The sequence below is a fragment of the Eleginops maclovinus genome, chromosome 20, assembly GCF_036324505.1.
Source record: "Eleginops maclovinus isolate JMC-PN-2008 ecotype Puerto Natales chromosome 20, JC_Emac_rtc_rv5, whole genome shotgun sequence".
NCBI lineage: Eukaryota > Metazoa > Chordata > Actinopteri > Perciformes > Eleginopidae > Eleginops > Eleginops maclovinus.
Genome location: NC_086368.1, coordinates 3,297,472 through 3,314,599, shown reverse-complemented (window position 1 = coordinate 3,314,599; position 17,128 = coordinate 3,297,472). Strand labels below are relative to the sequence as shown.

The following is a 17,128-nucleotide window of genomic DNA, read 5'->3' as shown; positions in this document are numbered from 1 at the left end:
GGGTTACAGTAGCTCCTACACTAACGGAGCGCCGTCTGACTGACGACTCACTGACACATCTTTAGAGAACACTACGATAAGGCTCCAAACTATTCCAACAATGAGAGAGTGTGCAATAAAAGTATTTAGTACAACACAGGAGTAGTCAGAGCAAAGATTAGTTAAATTGAACATTTTATTTTTTCAGTGGGCTACAACAGAATACTAAATTCAGGCTTTTGATTGAGATTAACACGATGAAACTGATGTTTATTCATGTTAAAAGATCTGAGCTAAAAGATGAACTTATATCACTTTTGTAAAAAATGGAAGAATTTTCCTTGAGTATTTTCACATTATGCTATTTGATACTTTTTACTCCAATATATTTACTTTATAGATTAGTTACTCACTACTTTGCAGATTTAGATTATTAATACAGAATATAAATCAGATAATGCATTATTGTATATTACCAAAGGTTAAGCTATACAGTAGTAAATAAAGTGATTAAAATAAACCCTCTTTTATCAAGTGCAACATTAAAGTGATGATTCATCAATATCTTTTATTAAATAGTAATGCTACCAATACTCTTTCACTTTTACTGCTCATACCATTTTTAATGTTGGACTTATACTTGTAACAGAGTATTTTTACACTGTAATATTGCTACTATTATTTCAGTAAATAATCTGAATACTCCTTACACCGCTGCGGTTCCTCTTTGATGACACATGTGATTTTGGAAAATGCAGAAATACAAAGTATTTTGTTGTAAGACTATTAAAGCTGCCACTGAGAATATTTTGATCTAAATAAAGATTAGTTTGGCCACTCTCAGGCATCCTTTACTGAAAGAAGAGCATTTCCATTTGTTGCTTTTGTAGAAACGGTAGAATCAGATATCTGAAAATAAATAAAAGACACAAACTGGGCAGCTGTGATATCCAACAAAGAGAGAGATCACTGTCCTGTGCGGCAGGGAAACATTCCAACAATTAGGGAATTTAAAGTAGTTATAAGTAAAGATACTCTGGAAGCTGTTTACATTAAACTCTAGTCTAAACTATTCAAAATATGCCACTACACTTTGTCTCCCCCACCCACTTTCTCTCTACACACACGCACACACACACACACACACACACACACACACACACACACACACAGACACACACACACACACACACACACACACACACACACACACACACACACACTCACACTCACACAGACAGATAAATCATGAAGGCGCTGTGCAGCTGGCTGTGAGGAGGAGGCTGCAGCTGTTTCCGATGAGTCAGGTTATCTGACGCGGTGTTTCCCAGCAGAGATACTGTAGTTCTGACGGCCATACGCTCATCGTCCGTCAATCCACACTGTGCAGAGGGGAGTCACTGCATGGAGCTGGAAAACATGCACTGTGTTTATTTTGTCTGTCTAAATCATTTAAATCATGTACAATCAATAAAGCACATTGCTTGCAAATAAATACATAAAAGAGAAATGGCTCTTCTGTTGTTAATAGTGCACAAAAAAAGGACGGCTGTCACAGTCTACTTCCTCACTCACCTATTTTCTGCATTAGTATTTCTCAGTCACCTTAGTCACCTTGTAGCCACACCTTGTTTCTCTCTCACACTCTGTTGCACCCATCAGCTCCATTAGCACATTGGCCTCCTTCACTGCTTCAGATTGCTCTCCTGGTTCCGACCTCGCCTGCCCCTGGCCAGCCTGCTTCACCCGTTTCCTGATCCTGCCTGTCCTGGGACTATTCTGCATTGCCTGTTTCCTGACCCTGCCTGTACCTGCATCTACCGTCTTGCCTATTCCTGGAACCCTCGCCTGTCTCTGACCTACCCTTTGCCTACTCCCTGCTGGTTTGGCTTGTACCAGAACTTTGCAGTACAAACTACCATAAATAAAGCTGGTTACCGACTTTCTCTTGTCTCCCGTGTGTTGCATTTTGGTTCTCAGCTCGTTCCTGACAACGGTGGGTCGTAAACACTGTCTGTACACTTCACTACACTGCCAGTCGTCCATTAGTCCCACCATTGATTTATGTCCATAAGACCAGACACATTTACAGCACATGGAAACCTGAAAACCCTACGCATCATCAGTCTAAACCATCCCACCTGTCCCATTAAGGACACAGTTCACCCAATTTCAAAATGTACAAGCTATTTTACTGCACTGGATTATTCAAGCAATATTTGGAAATTTGCTAGAAATCTGAAGTGTTAAACTTCACTGAAATGAGCTTCCTGTCTGCCACTGAGTGCTGCTATAAAACTCACTAAAGCAGGGTTGTCCAAACTACGGCCCAGGGGTCGAATGCGGCCTGTGGTTGATTTTGAATCGACCCGTATCACATTTTAAAAGTATAATGAAATATGGCCCACACCTGAAACTTGCTTTTCTTAAATTGTATTTCTTAAATAAATATGTTAACCTATATTACACAGTAGTATTCATGTGTTAATAAGCCCACTCTTTCAAATAAACTCAGTCAATTAAAGCTGAAAACATTTTCAAACAAGTCTTAGTTGATAAAAAAAGACCAATAACTTATTTGCATAATAGCTTGAAATATACCCTTCATATTTCCCCTTATTATAAGCAATATGAAGCTCCTGTTTTAAGCAATGAGCTGCCAAAACTGTTTGTAACAAAATAAATGAAACCGTACGAGAGCTGTGATGTCGGTGATTTAAAAAAAAAAGCATATTAAGGTATCAAGCATAATTTACCTATATTTGATTGATTTTGCTAACTTATAACTTAACCTATAATCTACCTAAGGCAATATACATCACCTCTACTGTAGTCAGGGGCCAAGCCCTTCGTATGTTTTTTCACATGTGGCCCTCAGTGAAAAATGTTTGGACACCCCTGCACTAAAGAATCTTTTGCAAAGCAGACATTACCATTTTTCATAGCATGAAAAGCACAGTTGTAACGTGTGTCATAAATAATGGCTCATGTCCATTGACAGTAAGCCATGGGGGTTGGCCAGCATGCTCAGCTGTGTAACTGTAACATATACAGAATGCAGCTATTATTGATGCTAAATATCCCCTTTGCTTTGCTGGGAAATATCTGAAGAGAAAAAAACTCTACTTGTCACAGAAATGCATCTCACCTATTGAGTCATTTCTTTTAGTCTCTTGGTTGAGAAAATCTACAACCACTGAAGCACTATCGTGTTTTAAAGTGTTAGCAGATAACATAGCTACTTTAAATTGACTTTGTCTGTCATTATAGAGCAAGCCAGGGTGAGAGCTAAAGGTGCATCTGTCACCTGTCATGTTATATGTAATAACCTATATCAGAGTTATTATGTTGGCCAATGCTTTAAGCCTCTATGTTGATGTAATCGACACACTCTTCCCAGGTGAATAAAAGTCGATACAAATTGTTTCCAACTGAACTCTTAGGCCATTATTTTTCCATTGCTGTTCTCCATTAAACTTGAATCAGATTCCATCACCGTACAAAAATGACACTTCAAACACAACAACTCCAGTAGCCAATCTTTACCTCAGCGTATGGGTGTGTGTGTCCGGGTGTGTGTCCGTGCTCAATAAACTGTTTGCCCTTCCAGCGGAACCCGATTAACTGAAGACATTGGTGACATGGGAGTAAAAACTGTTAATTCCTCCAAGGGATGACCTGCTAACCAACCTAATGGGAAGAAATTCTTCTTTTTGGACAAGCTGAGCATCTCCAAATAATCTTAAAGTCAAGTCCGGCTTACAACGCACTATTTATCTTGTTAGCAGCTTCGTCCAGAGATATTGGTGTCAGCTAGCAGCAGAGAGCCTTCAGTTACCTTCATAAGGATTTCTCACATCTTCCCGGACACACATTCCGCTGGACACACACTTCATTAGAACTTTAATGGCATTCCTTTCAGTTGATGCAGGGGGTGGGGGGGTTCAAGTATTTACGGTTACAAACTGAGAAGCATGGTGTTGGGGGTGTGAGAGCAGCGGGTTGTGTTGCTGGCTGCTCGTGTGGTAAAACTGCATGGTGTCCCTGCTTTATGAGCAGAGCCAGGTTGCACACAGGTCGCTGTTGTTGGTGCAGCTGAGCCGGGGGCCAGGGGCCGCCGGAGCTCCGGTTTGATGTGTCGAGAGGTTGTGTTTGTAAAAACAGACCCTTTGATGACACTCTCCCTTTTCCAGTGCTTGCCCCCCCCTTCCCTCTGACAGCACCAGTCAATCTGGAAGCCATTTGCTGCGTTTCCATGCAGCGAGAGTTCAGGTTGATCACCTCCAGCATCTGCTGGGTGTTTATTTACCCGCAGCAATTAACCCATTACACAAACTGAAACAGGGCAACTGCAGAGCCACCGCTCACTGTGGCCCTCTGAGGACAGGAGCCAGCGGGGCCCACTGCATTATAACATTAGTCTAAAATCTAAATTTGTATAACCAAGTAGGATGACACATAAAAGGAATTTGCTTTGGTGTAAATGGTGCAAATAAAATACCTTTATCTTTTAAACAAGTGTACAGACAGGATGAACTGAAAAGCTAAAAGAGCGATATACTCAAAAGGATATGTTGTAAAGGATTCATCAGAATAATCTTTCAAAAAAAGAAGCGGATAATAGTACAACTTTTAAAACTACTTTTCAAATGTTTAAACAAAGACAATATTTACACAAAATATGAATAAGAATATATATGTATATGAGTACATTAAAATAAAATAAAATATGACAAATACTATATTTAAAGATAGAATCGGAGGATGAAACCCTCTTTATTAGTCACATACATGCACACAGCAGAGCACACACAGTGAAATTGGTCCTCTGCATTTAGCCCATCCTAGTACTAGGAGCAGGATGTGCAGGATATACAGTGTATAAGAGTCTATATGAATGATTTATAAAGTGGTCTCTGCAGAATCTGAGGCAGCGTAAGAAACCGTACTGAAGGGAGAGTGGTATGTATTTTTCAATTTGCTGATGGAAGTAAGGGAAGTTACAATAACTTGGCTTTACCTGAGCCACAGGGCTAGACTTTTTGCTAGGGGACACATCATTCAGTTCATACAGTGTCTGATTGTTCTACTTATGAATTGAATTTTTGTATCGAATCAAACGACCTGAACCCAGAAACAGAGCTGCTGCTCCACACCATGCTGCACACAGGACCCACACAGCATGGTACATTATTTAGGGTTTCAAATTGTAATTCATTATTAATCATTAAATAAAGTTAAATACAAGCGGTTTTCTGTATTTATACAAGTGGTTTAAACCCCCCCCCCCCCCCCCCCCCCCCATTCTGAATGCTGTTTGGAGCATTAAGAACCTTAAATACTGATTTCTAATAGTTCCTCACTGTTTTATAAACAGAGAAAAATTGGCAGTAGTTTATAGAATACAATAAAAATAATAATAATAAATTGAACTCAAACACATGTCTATAAATTATAAAACAAGAGAAAATGATAATGCTGAAGTGGTCTCTTGATTTTTTCCACGGCTGTACATAAAACACAATTATCTGTCTGCATGGTCTTTGCAAGGACTGTAGAATCACGTGGTCCCTGATACACCACACACACATCACACACCACACTGACTGTTAAAGCAACACAGAGTGTAACACCACTGTTGTGAACGTCATTACTCATTGCAATATCCATTTTTTACAAAGTGTTACTGTTATTACTGGCTGCAACTTCCCTCACTGTTAGAATGCTGCTCCTTGTTTTAGAATGATTGGATTGTATTAACGTGGCTTGCCTCTTGTATGCGTGACTGCAATGATTTTAATTCATAACTTATACGGCAAACAACTTAACTGTTATTCTCTGATTCCATTTATTTGGACCTTAATTCCTTCCACAAACATTGAAACTCAGGATTCAAAATCAGGATTTCTGATTCTGACTGCCTAACAAACTGGTGTCTAAATGTTTTTCATTTGTTAAATCCAGTGGCGGAAAGTAACTAAGTAAATGTACTCAAGTACTGTACCTTAGTACGTTTTTGAGCATGTACTCGATTTGAGTATTTCCATTTTTGGTACTTTTTAAAAAAAAAAATGTAAAGATATCTTTTGGGGGCTTTTTGCCTTTAATCAGATAGGACAGTGGAGAGTGACAGGAAAGTGGGCAAGGGAGTCGGGGTGGGATCCAGAAAGGATCACGGGTCGGGAATCGGACCCGGGTCGCCGGCATACGGTGCAGGTGCCGCAGCCAGTTGCGCCACGGCCGGGGTCCAGTTTCGGTACTTTTAATCCATTACATTTTGGAAGCATATATTGCATTTCCTACTCACTACACTTATTTTACAACATTAGTTACTAGTTACTTTTGCAGGTTCATTTTATTAATACAAACACGAAATTAACTGATACATTATGATATACTATGATGGGTGGAGATACCTGTTATATAATCCTTTACGGTTAAAAATAATAGACACATGATTGCATCATTAGTTAAAAACCAGTGATATAATATATGTTATTCTGAAAACAGCTTCTTTGGATAATGAGTACTTTTACTTGAGTAACATTTTGAATGCAGGACTTTTGTAACAGAGTATTCCCCCGTAGTATTATTATAAGATCTGAAAACTTCTTCCACTACTGGTAAAATCTTCATCTCCAAGTAGAAGTAATTCCTGCAGCGTTTGTTAAGTCATCAATCTGCGTCTGAAGGCCACCAAACTTTTGCTCCAAATTGGCAGTTTTTAAAAACGCATCAACAAATGTCAGCTAGTGTTTGCTCTGCTCTCTACCCATAAACACTAATGGATTGTTTTGAGGAAGGTGTCCACATCTTGCCGTACTCAAATCATGTGGACTTTTAGGACCAAAACATTTGGGAAGATGGGAGCCAGGGCTGCATGTGCCCCACCCCTCCCCCTGCAGCTGCTGAGGGGCTGCTGGAGCTGCTATAAGAGCCCTCCCTGCCCAGATCACCATCACTCTGGAACATCCTACTGGGAAGTGTCAAAACAAACTGAAGACTCGTGTGCAAACCTTGGAGTTACAACACTTTTACGCACGGCTCTAGACTGCATGCAGCTGTTTTCTACGTCAAAATAAGGGATTGTCTTTCCCCTGGAACACTCTTGGCTACAAATGATGGCTTTCACTATGCTGAGGCCGGTATCGACCCATCCCTTCTCTTACCCGGCTGACCTGACCTTGATTTCGGACGACGATGAGGAGAACCGCAGCGAGAGCGACAGCAGCACCGACCAGGGCTACGGCTGCTGCGGGATCCCGGGGCAGAGCTACAGGCTTGAGTCCGGCGCCGTGGTGCCGCATCGGAACGCCGCTAACGCCAGGGAGAGACACCGGACCCAGAACGTGAACACGGCCTTCACGGCGCTCCGGACGCTCATCCCCACGGAACCGGTGGACAGAAAACTCTCCAAGATCGAGACTCTGCGCCTGGCTTCCAGCTACATCTCACACCTGGCCAACGTGCTGGTAGTGGGGGACGGGAGGGAGGACGGAGAGCCGTGCCTCAGCGCTGTCTACAAGGAGGGGAAGGGAGGAGGAAAAGGCAAAAAGCCCCGGAATATCTGCACGTTCTGCCTCAGCAACCAACGGAAAGGGGTAAAATATGAATAACCTATCCTTCTCTCTGACAGAAAAGCACTGGCAGGTGCCAAAGGTTCCATTTCAAAATGCCTACTTAAATGACTTTATTATTGGGAAGCGTAACGCACACACCAAATAACACTTTAGATCAAAGATTCAAAGGTTTCATTTTCATATGCACAGCTACAGTGTATAGCAATGGACATTTTAGGTCACAGGCTCCTCCGACAATGCATTAAATAAAACAGAATGCAAGAAGAAAAGAACATAAATAAAATAAAATAGTGCAAGAGAATGTTGGAGGTGACCAACGTGCTTGTAAATACATACCAAGAAGAAGTCAACTATATACATGCACAATCTTCTACTCCTAAAAGTCTACTGCTTGATACGATGTATATCTAGTACGTTATACAATGCATTCATCACAGTGCAGTTTCGATTTTATTAACACCCCCGCCTGTAATCCCTGCTCCATCGTTCATGCAGAATGCAGCGCGCGGTGCCAACTGGAACATTTGGCCGGGATTATAAAACGTGTTTAATGGTTCATTTGTGTGCAGAATGACTAAAAAAATCACAGCATTTCAGATAGTTCAGTGTCACTGATGGATTACAGCGTGTATCTTTGCAGATAGACAAGGGGCCACAATAGTTGCAAATTTAAATATAAAGTTAAAAAGAGAGATTTTGTTTTGGTGTGAACTGAATGCATTTGTACGCTTTTTTATTACAGCATTGTCACATTTTTCACCAGACCAGAATCTATTGAAAGCTAGGAATATAATAAAAATATAAAATAAAAATTGTGTACATATATAGTTCTATAGACGTAATAAGTTTACATTCTCACACCCCCATTTTCCTGGAGTTTTCTACAGTTCATCAGCAAAGAATAGTTTATAATAGGTCATGTGACAGTGCTGATGGATTAGAATTGGCTGCATGCTTCAAAGTAAAATGGCTGTGGTCAGTCTTGGATTTATATCTTCCTGATTAATTTATTGGTGCATGATCATTCAGTTCATGGAGGTGTTCTTTTAAGGAAAGCTGTGTTTTTATCCATTGTTTACAGCTATGTAGCTAAATCTATACATTTGTTTGTAGGAATTTACATGACACCACCTAAATTTAGAAATGATTGTCAAAAATATTTCCTGCAGACACAGTGACAGTAATTTCTCTCTTTGTTCACAGCTAAAAGACAGACGGGACTTTGTGAAAATGCATGGAGGCAGTGGGAGACAAATAAGTCGACGATGAGAGGGTCTGAGCAGGACTGGATCCACTCTTCTGAGCAGACTTCAGGGAAACCTCCACAAACTGTTCCACAAGTCTGGAAGCATCTCTGACTCTGAGGACCACTTTGACTTTTTGCTTTGGTTCAACGGTCACTTTACCCTGTGAGATGAGAGGACTGGCACCAAAACCACCAGTGTCTGCAGCACAAACTCAATGCAAACACACAAACTAATGTCATAGGGGAATAAAAGTGAGAGGATAAGAGCTGAAGCTGCTACATGGCCATGGATGTTCTTTTCATTTTTAAAGACAAACATGTTCAGGGCATTGGTGGAATTCTAAACAATGAGGCAGAGTATCTATTGGCCTGAGTCTCAAAGCAGCATGCAAAGCTTTGGTTCTTGACAGAGGTTTTGCAGCATGGATTATGGGTAATTATCCATTATTACTTAAAGGCACAATCAATAATCACAACCTTAATTAAAGGAAACATTCCCTGTTCAAATTCAAAATAAAATGTTTGAACCTGCTCTCACTTTAAAAAACGCTTGTTCATTATATCCACAATCGATATATGTCCACAAATGAAGTTATCAAAGTTGCATAATGCTGGTTAAGGTTTATTTACATAAATAGTTTTGACTCTAATCCATAGGTCAAACCTATTGAGTCATATTTGTGAAATTACCAACGCATTAGCATGACTGCTGAGACAGAGAGATGCAGTTATTCTATCCCTGACCTGATGAAATGTACTGGGCAAGGCACTGAGACAAGCTGGCATAGAAGTCTGCATTATTCTTTACGATGAAGAGGATTTCAGATAGCAGTGTGAGGAGGGATACGTGAGGCCGGACCACACACAGCTGTTGGGAAGATGTGTGCGACAGGACATTTTTGTGGGACACTATGTTGTTTTCTTTTTCATGTTGTAATGTACTTTGAAATTAAATATATTTTTACATAGAAGTGGCTCTCGTGTTTGCCGTTAACAATGGATTTAACTATTTGAACTGATAATGCACACACACTATTCCTGTTGAGTTGCTGCAAATACCCTGGTCCTGCAAATATCAAATGTGAACTGGTTGCATTTGTTTGTAAGGTTTGATAAACTCAATTTGCACAAATAAGAACAGAGCAACATTTTGTAAACCTGGACAAACGAAACCAGAACTATCTGCATGGTTACTACAGCTTAGTTTAGATTAGTGATGCAAAAGCTGCAAAAATAGTCTCTGCAAATAACTTCTACATTTATCTATGTTCCTGTTTTCAAATGCTATACACATGTAGAGTTCATGTTACTTCAGGACAGCTGGATCCAAAGAACAAACCACTTAACCATAACTGGCATCTTCTGCCTGTAATGGCTCAGAGAAGGAAACGTATACGGGGAATTCCAGAAGGTTTACCCTCTCCGTCTGAGTAATGCCAAGGAATCTCATGGAGGAAGTAATCAATCTTTTCCTTAGCGGGTTCTCTGAAACGTGCCATATCCCAGCAGTGTGAGTCCCCAGACAGCCTGTCAGTAGGTAGGGGCAGTGCCAGTTAGGAAGGCATGAATCAGAGTCAACTCTGAGGTAAAGGCCAAACAGGAAAGAGACAAATTAGCATTGTTGGATCTATTGTGGAGACTGATGATTACTTATGGGAACCATCGGGGGGTGTAGCACATTACTGGAGCCATGCCAACGAGATCAACCACAGAAAGGAAGAAGCAGAGTTCAAACTTTGGTGTTAGAGCTCAAAAAAGAAAAATCCCGGTGGAGGTTCAAATATTTCAGCCTTTTCGCATTTAACAAACACAGATCTGTTTTTTTGAATGACACAACATTTTTTGGGTGAGTTTGTATATATACCACAGTATTCAAAGCTTTGGATATTTAGAAGCAATATTCAGGAAAAAAAATGAAATCTGAGGGCTGATCTTTGCATGACTCTGCTCTGGTAGTAAATCTCCCGGGTTGGAATCCACATGTGGTGTTGATCAGTCACAGCTAATATCACCTAGCACCCTGTGTCCAGACAAACACAGCTGCTACAGAATTAAAGTTCAGAAAGTGAACCCGCAGAGACAGAGAGAAATACTGTTTTTAATTGGATATGGCAAAACTTCCAAAGAAGTCCAGAAGTTTGATTTGAAAAATCTGCACAGCTTTGCAACAATCACATAATGTGGCAAAATTAAAAGTATAAAAGGTGTCCACTGTGATGGATTACCTCCTTCAAGTCGCTACCAGATGCATTAGAAATAACACATTCAAAAGGAATTGTTGACTTATTCACTTTCTTTCTTTCGGGAGAGAGAAGACTGATATCACTCAAGTATTAGCTACAGCCATGTTGTGTTTAGCTTAGCTTAGCATAAAGGCTGTAAACAAGGGGAAACTGCTAGTTTAGCTGTGGCCAGGTTTGTCTCATGGTTTAGTAGTTAATTTAAACATAATGGATTCCTGTATCATAGTTTCAGCATATCTTTTTTGAATCTTTCACAGCAAAATGTTGATTGTGCATCTGGCACATCTTTGTGTGTTCATGTTGGGAATAGCATGTCCATTTACATTACAATATCTTATGATATCTCTGTATTTCTGCCATAAGCATTCCTCACAAAAGCTATGAAAAGTGACTCATTATCACAGTGTGCGATGCAACGGTTGAGTCAGAGCCGACTCTGAGATTTATTGCTGATTTTAAACATTTGACAACAGAGTTATGACTAAACTGAATCATTTAAATGACCCCTGAAGTGATGTTTGGGGGTACACCCCTCTGGAAGAAAGTTATTGCACTCCGGGTCCTCTGGGGCAACACAAATAACTGCACACTTGCACAAAGCGTCCCAACCCTCCACTTTCTCTCCACCTGTCAGTGCTAAAGCCTAATTAGAAGCTGCTGTGTGAGCTTATCCTGCAGCTCAGAGGGCCCGGCGGAGCCCCGCTCAATGTCTCCCAAGGGCCCCTCCATGCAGGAAGATGTCATAGACGAACAGGAAGGAAAAGGCCTGATCGCTCGACCCTGCCGAGGTTCTCCCTGTGGGGCCCGGGGCCCTGGGTCAGTGCCAGCTTTGACATCGGTCAGGGCCCAGATGACCCACGTGATCAGCTGATGCGGGTTTTAATTCCAGGGTGGGAAAGCAAGGCCGAACATAGAAGGAAACAATAAGGACATCTAATAAAGTAAAGGTAAGTACACATAGTATAGCTCGCATACAAGCTACTGTACATGTGAGTTCATAGCAATCTGTAGTTGTAAGACATCCAAAAAATATATACATGCAGATTGTATTGCAGTGTAAAGTTAAACAGAAACATGCATAGGCGTCAGTACGTCAATGTGTGACTTAAAATCAGTAGGTGCGGATTGTTTTTTAACAGAAATAGGGTCAAAAGTAGCGATGCTGTCCATAAAAACTAGAATGGCAGAGGCAGGGATCCTACAGAAAGGAAACATTTCTTATCTTTTGGATTACATATATCTTTATGATAGGAGATACAAAAAAGGACAGAATAGAGCAGCCACCTCTGACTGGAGTGGATTTTCATTAAAGTTAGGGGTATCCCTGAACAGGACAGTATAAAGATCCAGCTCGGCATAAATGAATATGTCCAAGACTTTAGCAACGCTTTCCCTATCTTCATCCTCATCTGGTAAGCATTAGTGAAAGATACCATGGGGCAAATAGAAAGGGCTAAGATTGTGATATAGTTCCCCTCCACCACACTTCACCCTAAACAGACCCTTATGGTGCTGTAGCTCAACTGTTTGACAGGGAAAATGTCCCCCCCCTCACTGCCTCTTGTTCAACCCTATAGTTCGCAAGGCAGCCACTGGCCTGTCAGAGTCATCGCCTTCTGACACGCACTGTGGTCCTCACATGGGACTGAAGCTTTGGACAGGACGCTGTTCCAATCCTCCAAGTCCTCTGCAGCAGCCTAACAGGCACTAACCGGGCCAAACCCAGTTTTCTTTAGTATGTGTGTTTGTACTAACTGGATCAACAGTAAAGTGCAGGCGTTTTGCGAAGATTGTACATCTGCAACAATTTTGCAACCCAGTTGTTAACAGAGTGAAGCTCAGCTCTTTGCTGTGCGCACCCAGGGTTAAATCATAATGGATAAAGGAAGAATAATTAGTGGGCATCAGTACTTTATGTATGCACATGACCTTACATTGTATTGGCTGTCAGCAGTGTCCATCCATACAACACAAATCGCATTAACATGTATGTCAACACTAACATCAACATGAAGCCAGTGTCATGTTAACATGATAAAACAACATAGTAAGCCAATGGAAGATTGTAGCTAGTTAGTTAGCTATTTGCCAATTTACCTAATGTTAAAAATAACATGCCGGGTGCCGATTGCCTTTCTTTAGACATTGTTGGTAACCTTCAATCCAGCAGCTGTATCTCTTTGTTTGGATTCTTTGAGGGATCTTTACAGACTTATCTGCCCACGTGTAATTGTTTCAATCAATCTGGGGTGCACAAGTTAAATGTTGATGTCAAGGCTAGCTGTTGGAACAGTTCCCGGGAGATTCCAACCTGTTTCTCAAGTTTTCCCCCTGTGCATGAAGGAAATCATGCCTTTGTGGGAACAATTATATGATTGCCTGAGACATTTGATTGGCTATGGAAAAGTCCCTGTTTAAAGAAAAACCCATTTTTGAATCGAGGAATGGTAAGGGAGTCTCACAAAGACGCACAATGGGGGTTAGCAGTGAGGTTAACGAATGAAAAGCAGTCTACATATGCTCTTGGTGTGCCTTAACAAACCTGTTTAGAAAACAAAAGGACAAGAGCTTTAATTCCTCATGTGTGTGTTTTGATGTTCAAAAGGCCAGTTTATGATTAATGTGCGATCATAACGTGTATGATAAAAGCATCAGGTTATCACAAAATAAAGCTCAGTGGATTAAATCAAACTACACGTGAACAAACAGTTGTTGTATGCTTCCTTAGCTGAGTAAAGGTACTATATAGTAAATAAAATAGTGCTCCCAGATGATGTTGAGTCTGTGAAAGCAAATAGCCTATGTCTTAGCTGAATCAGCTAAAGTGGTGAATTTGTTGGGATTAGGAAAAGCAGGCTGCTGTCTGGTTTTTACTGCGAGCTGTCGGTCGAGTTGTGTTGTTGTGCCGTTACAGGTCGGTTGGCTGTGTTCAAGGCCAAAGTGAGTGGTTGCTAAAAAAAAATATCTTACAGAATACAGAATGCTCCTTTTTAACTGCTTCTACGGTACGATACAATACTATACGATAATACTTTGTTGTCAGATCGAGTCTGAAATGGTTTTTTTGCATCACAGCTGCTCGATTTGCAACATCCACAAGGACAAATACAGTCCCAGAAAAAATAAGAGACCACTTCGGCATTATCAGTTTCTCTTGTTTTATTAATATAGGTACGTCTTCTGAGTTAAATGGGTTTTTTTCCACACTGGAAAGGCTGACATACATGTAGAGATAAAGAAAAAGAAATTGGAGTGGTCACTTCATTTTTTCAGTGGCTGTATATATAAAAGTAGTCAGATTAAATGAAACAAAACAAAGAAAAATCTGGGGTCAGGTACCAGCCATGCTTTTCAGTTAGTGTGTGCACTGTACAGGACAGCCAGGGTTTATACACAAAAACAATGGTGTCATGGGGCTGTATGGTCTTGGTATATGTATGAATACCTTAATAGCATACATTGAGAAAAGCCTGAACCAAGTTTTATTGTCAGCACTCTAAGCCACCATCAGAAGTGACTGGTTTAAATTGGCAGAAGACTCCCATTGGCAACATTCAATAAGAAACAAAGTTCACGTCACTGTGGTGTTGTGCTTGGAGCGGGCACTCACTCTTGTCAAGAGCACAGCAGGCAGGTGGGGAGGTTGTTGGGGGCAGCAGGTTTCTGTCAGCCAGACTATTCATTGTGCTCTTTGGGGCCTTGATTGAGGATATCCTCTAAACAATTGCTGTGGGTGTTGAAACTTGTTCAAAGTTTTCAAACGTATATTCTTCTTCCAATCCATGTCCGAGTTACAAGCAGTACACACTTGCATTCATTTACCCCAAGATAATTCTTTATGTCTTGTTAAAATGCAGATCCACAGGCGTGCTTATACCTTTTGAGTTTTCCCATGCATGTGTGTATTTTTCTGGATTGAGGAGACAGTTGTTTAATGAGAATCTCTGCCAACCAAAGGCAAAACTGTTATTCAGCATCACACGCTGGGTTTGAAGGGAAGTGCGCAGTTCGGTTTAATTGTATGTGGGGAAAAACCAGGATGTGAATGTATTCGCCCTCTCGAAACATCAGATTTATTTTTGGTAAAAATGTTCAAGATGGTAAGATTGATCTCACATGACAGACAAAAGATCAACGACCTGTATTCTTCAGATGTAAGCCTTGAGTATTTCATATGGCTAAGACGAGATGCAGGCTAAGATGTGACAGTCACACTGCTGCGAAAGTCTGCCTCTTTCCTCCTGTAAAGAACGCTGCCAGACATATTGTACTATTATTATGTCAGGAGATATCAGGCATTAGATTTGTCACCTTTCACCTCTGCATTAAGGACCGCCGCCCTGAGTCTGAGGTAGCCGGAGAGCAATCAGAGCCCTGACCTGGTGATCTGATATTGTCTGTACTAATGTTTCAGGTCATTACACAACTTCCTCCCAAAAGGCGAAAAATTGTCCAGAGATTGTTTGCTGTTGAGAGGAGAGTGTGTCAACCCATAAAGAGCACACTCCCACACACTCATCTGCTCTGCTGGACCCATTTCAAAAACTCGGCCCTGCTTGAAATCAGCAAACAAGGTCGCCAATCTCTACAGATATATGACCGTGTATATATATATATATATATATATATATAAATATACTTTATTTAGTAATATGCACCCTGGGATAATATCATAAGCTCAAATAATTCCAATTGTACGACTAGATTTAGAAACATGGCCCCAGCATTATGAATTACCACTAAAGAAATGTGAAACCCATCAAATATAATCTGGTTTTTGGGCTGTTGACCATAATGGCAATAAATAATCTTTCAGTTTTATAGCGACAGGGGTCATTTTTTCTTAATTTAAAAAAGATCTACGTATTTTTGACCACACGTTGAAAAATACAGTAGCTAAACATTAACAACCAAAATAAAAAATAGCCAATGACAGTGTTGGTCTTATTTATAAAAAGGTTTAAAACAAGACCTTAATATGGTGAAATAAGACAAAGAAGTAAAAGTGTACAAGGGAAGCAGTGGCGGCTGGTGGAGTTTTCTCCAGGGGGGGCTATAACTCCAAAATGTATTAAAAAAAAAAAAAAAGCATGCATACATGTACTAAGGTATCAAACGAGTGTATTTACATAAATGAAAACAACAAAAACAACATTATAGATAGATAGATAGATAGATAGATAGATAGAAGTGCAAAGAGAAACAAGTGCGATATATAGAGTATGTTCAGTATATGCAGTTAAGAGTGATTATGTAAAGATAAGGGCAGTATAAAGAGGGGGGAATAATTGGCATAGTATAAACAGATGTAGTATGAACAAATATACAGGTGTGCTATATTACTATACAGATGGCCCATATACATATATAATAAATATCTATCCATCTATCTCTAGATATATCTCTATCAGTGGCGGTTGGCCAATAGAGGGCGCTAGGGCGCCGCCCCACCACTCACCTCTCACCACATTTCCTTGAATAAGACATAAAAAAATTAAATAAAATTTAAATAATAAAATAAAAATATTTCGAAATATATGTATATATTTTTTTTAGATGTGCAAGATAAATATTTCATAGTTAATGATGAGTAAAGTTGTTTCGTTCGTTGACATTGTCTGATTGGTGACGTATTTCCGCCCTGGGGAACAGGAATCTTTGCCCATAGACTCTTGTTAAAAGTTGTACATGCGCAGTAGCTCCTCTTCAATACAAGAGATAGGACGATGTTGGGGCGCACCTCTCCTGCGCCCCGAGCTGAATGCAGCTGGATTTGGCGGCGGGGCTGACGTCACAGCCTTCTGTCATAAAGTATGTGTATTGTCCATGTTATATATGATATATATTATTTAAATATATAGATATAGAGATATATCTAGAGATAGATAGAGAGGTAGATAGAGAGATAGATATTTATTATATATGTATATGGGCCATCTGTATAGTAATATAGCACATCTGTATATTTGTTCATACTACATCTGTTTATACTATGCCAATTATTCCCACCTCTTTATACTGCCCTTAATCTTTACATAATCACTCTTAACTGCATATACTGTACATACTCTATATATCAC

At 40.2% G+C, this 17,128-nt stretch overlaps 1 protein-coding gene across 1 annotated transcript; it reads left to right on the top strand.

Annotated features, from left to right (window-relative positions):
- Positions 1-6,957: 6,957 nt before the first annotated feature.
- On the top strand, positions 6,958-9,776 carry LOC134882408 (transcription factor 15-like). The gene is made up of 2 exons (XM_063910070.1): positions 6,958-7,580; positions 8,763-9,776. Exons 1-2 carry the CDS (start codon positions 7,098-7,100, stop codon positions 8,826-8,828), a joined length of 549 nt encoding a protein of 182 aa, XP_063766140.1. The 5' UTR covers positions 6,958-7,097; the 3' UTR covers positions 8,829-9,776.
- The last annotated feature ends 7,352 nt before the right edge of the window (positions 9,777-17,128 follow it).

What these genes read in the sequence shown, in the direction of transcription:
- LOC134882408 (XM_063910070.1), top strand. Translation starts at nt 7,098, where the DNA reads ATGATGGCTTTCACTATGCTGAGGCCGGTATCGACCCATCCCTTCTCT. An exon ending in TCAGCAACCAACGGAAAGGG is followed by an intron (nt 7,581 to 8,762) that starts GTAAAATATGAA and finishes CTTTGTTCACAG; the next exon opens with CTAAAAGACAGACGGGACTT.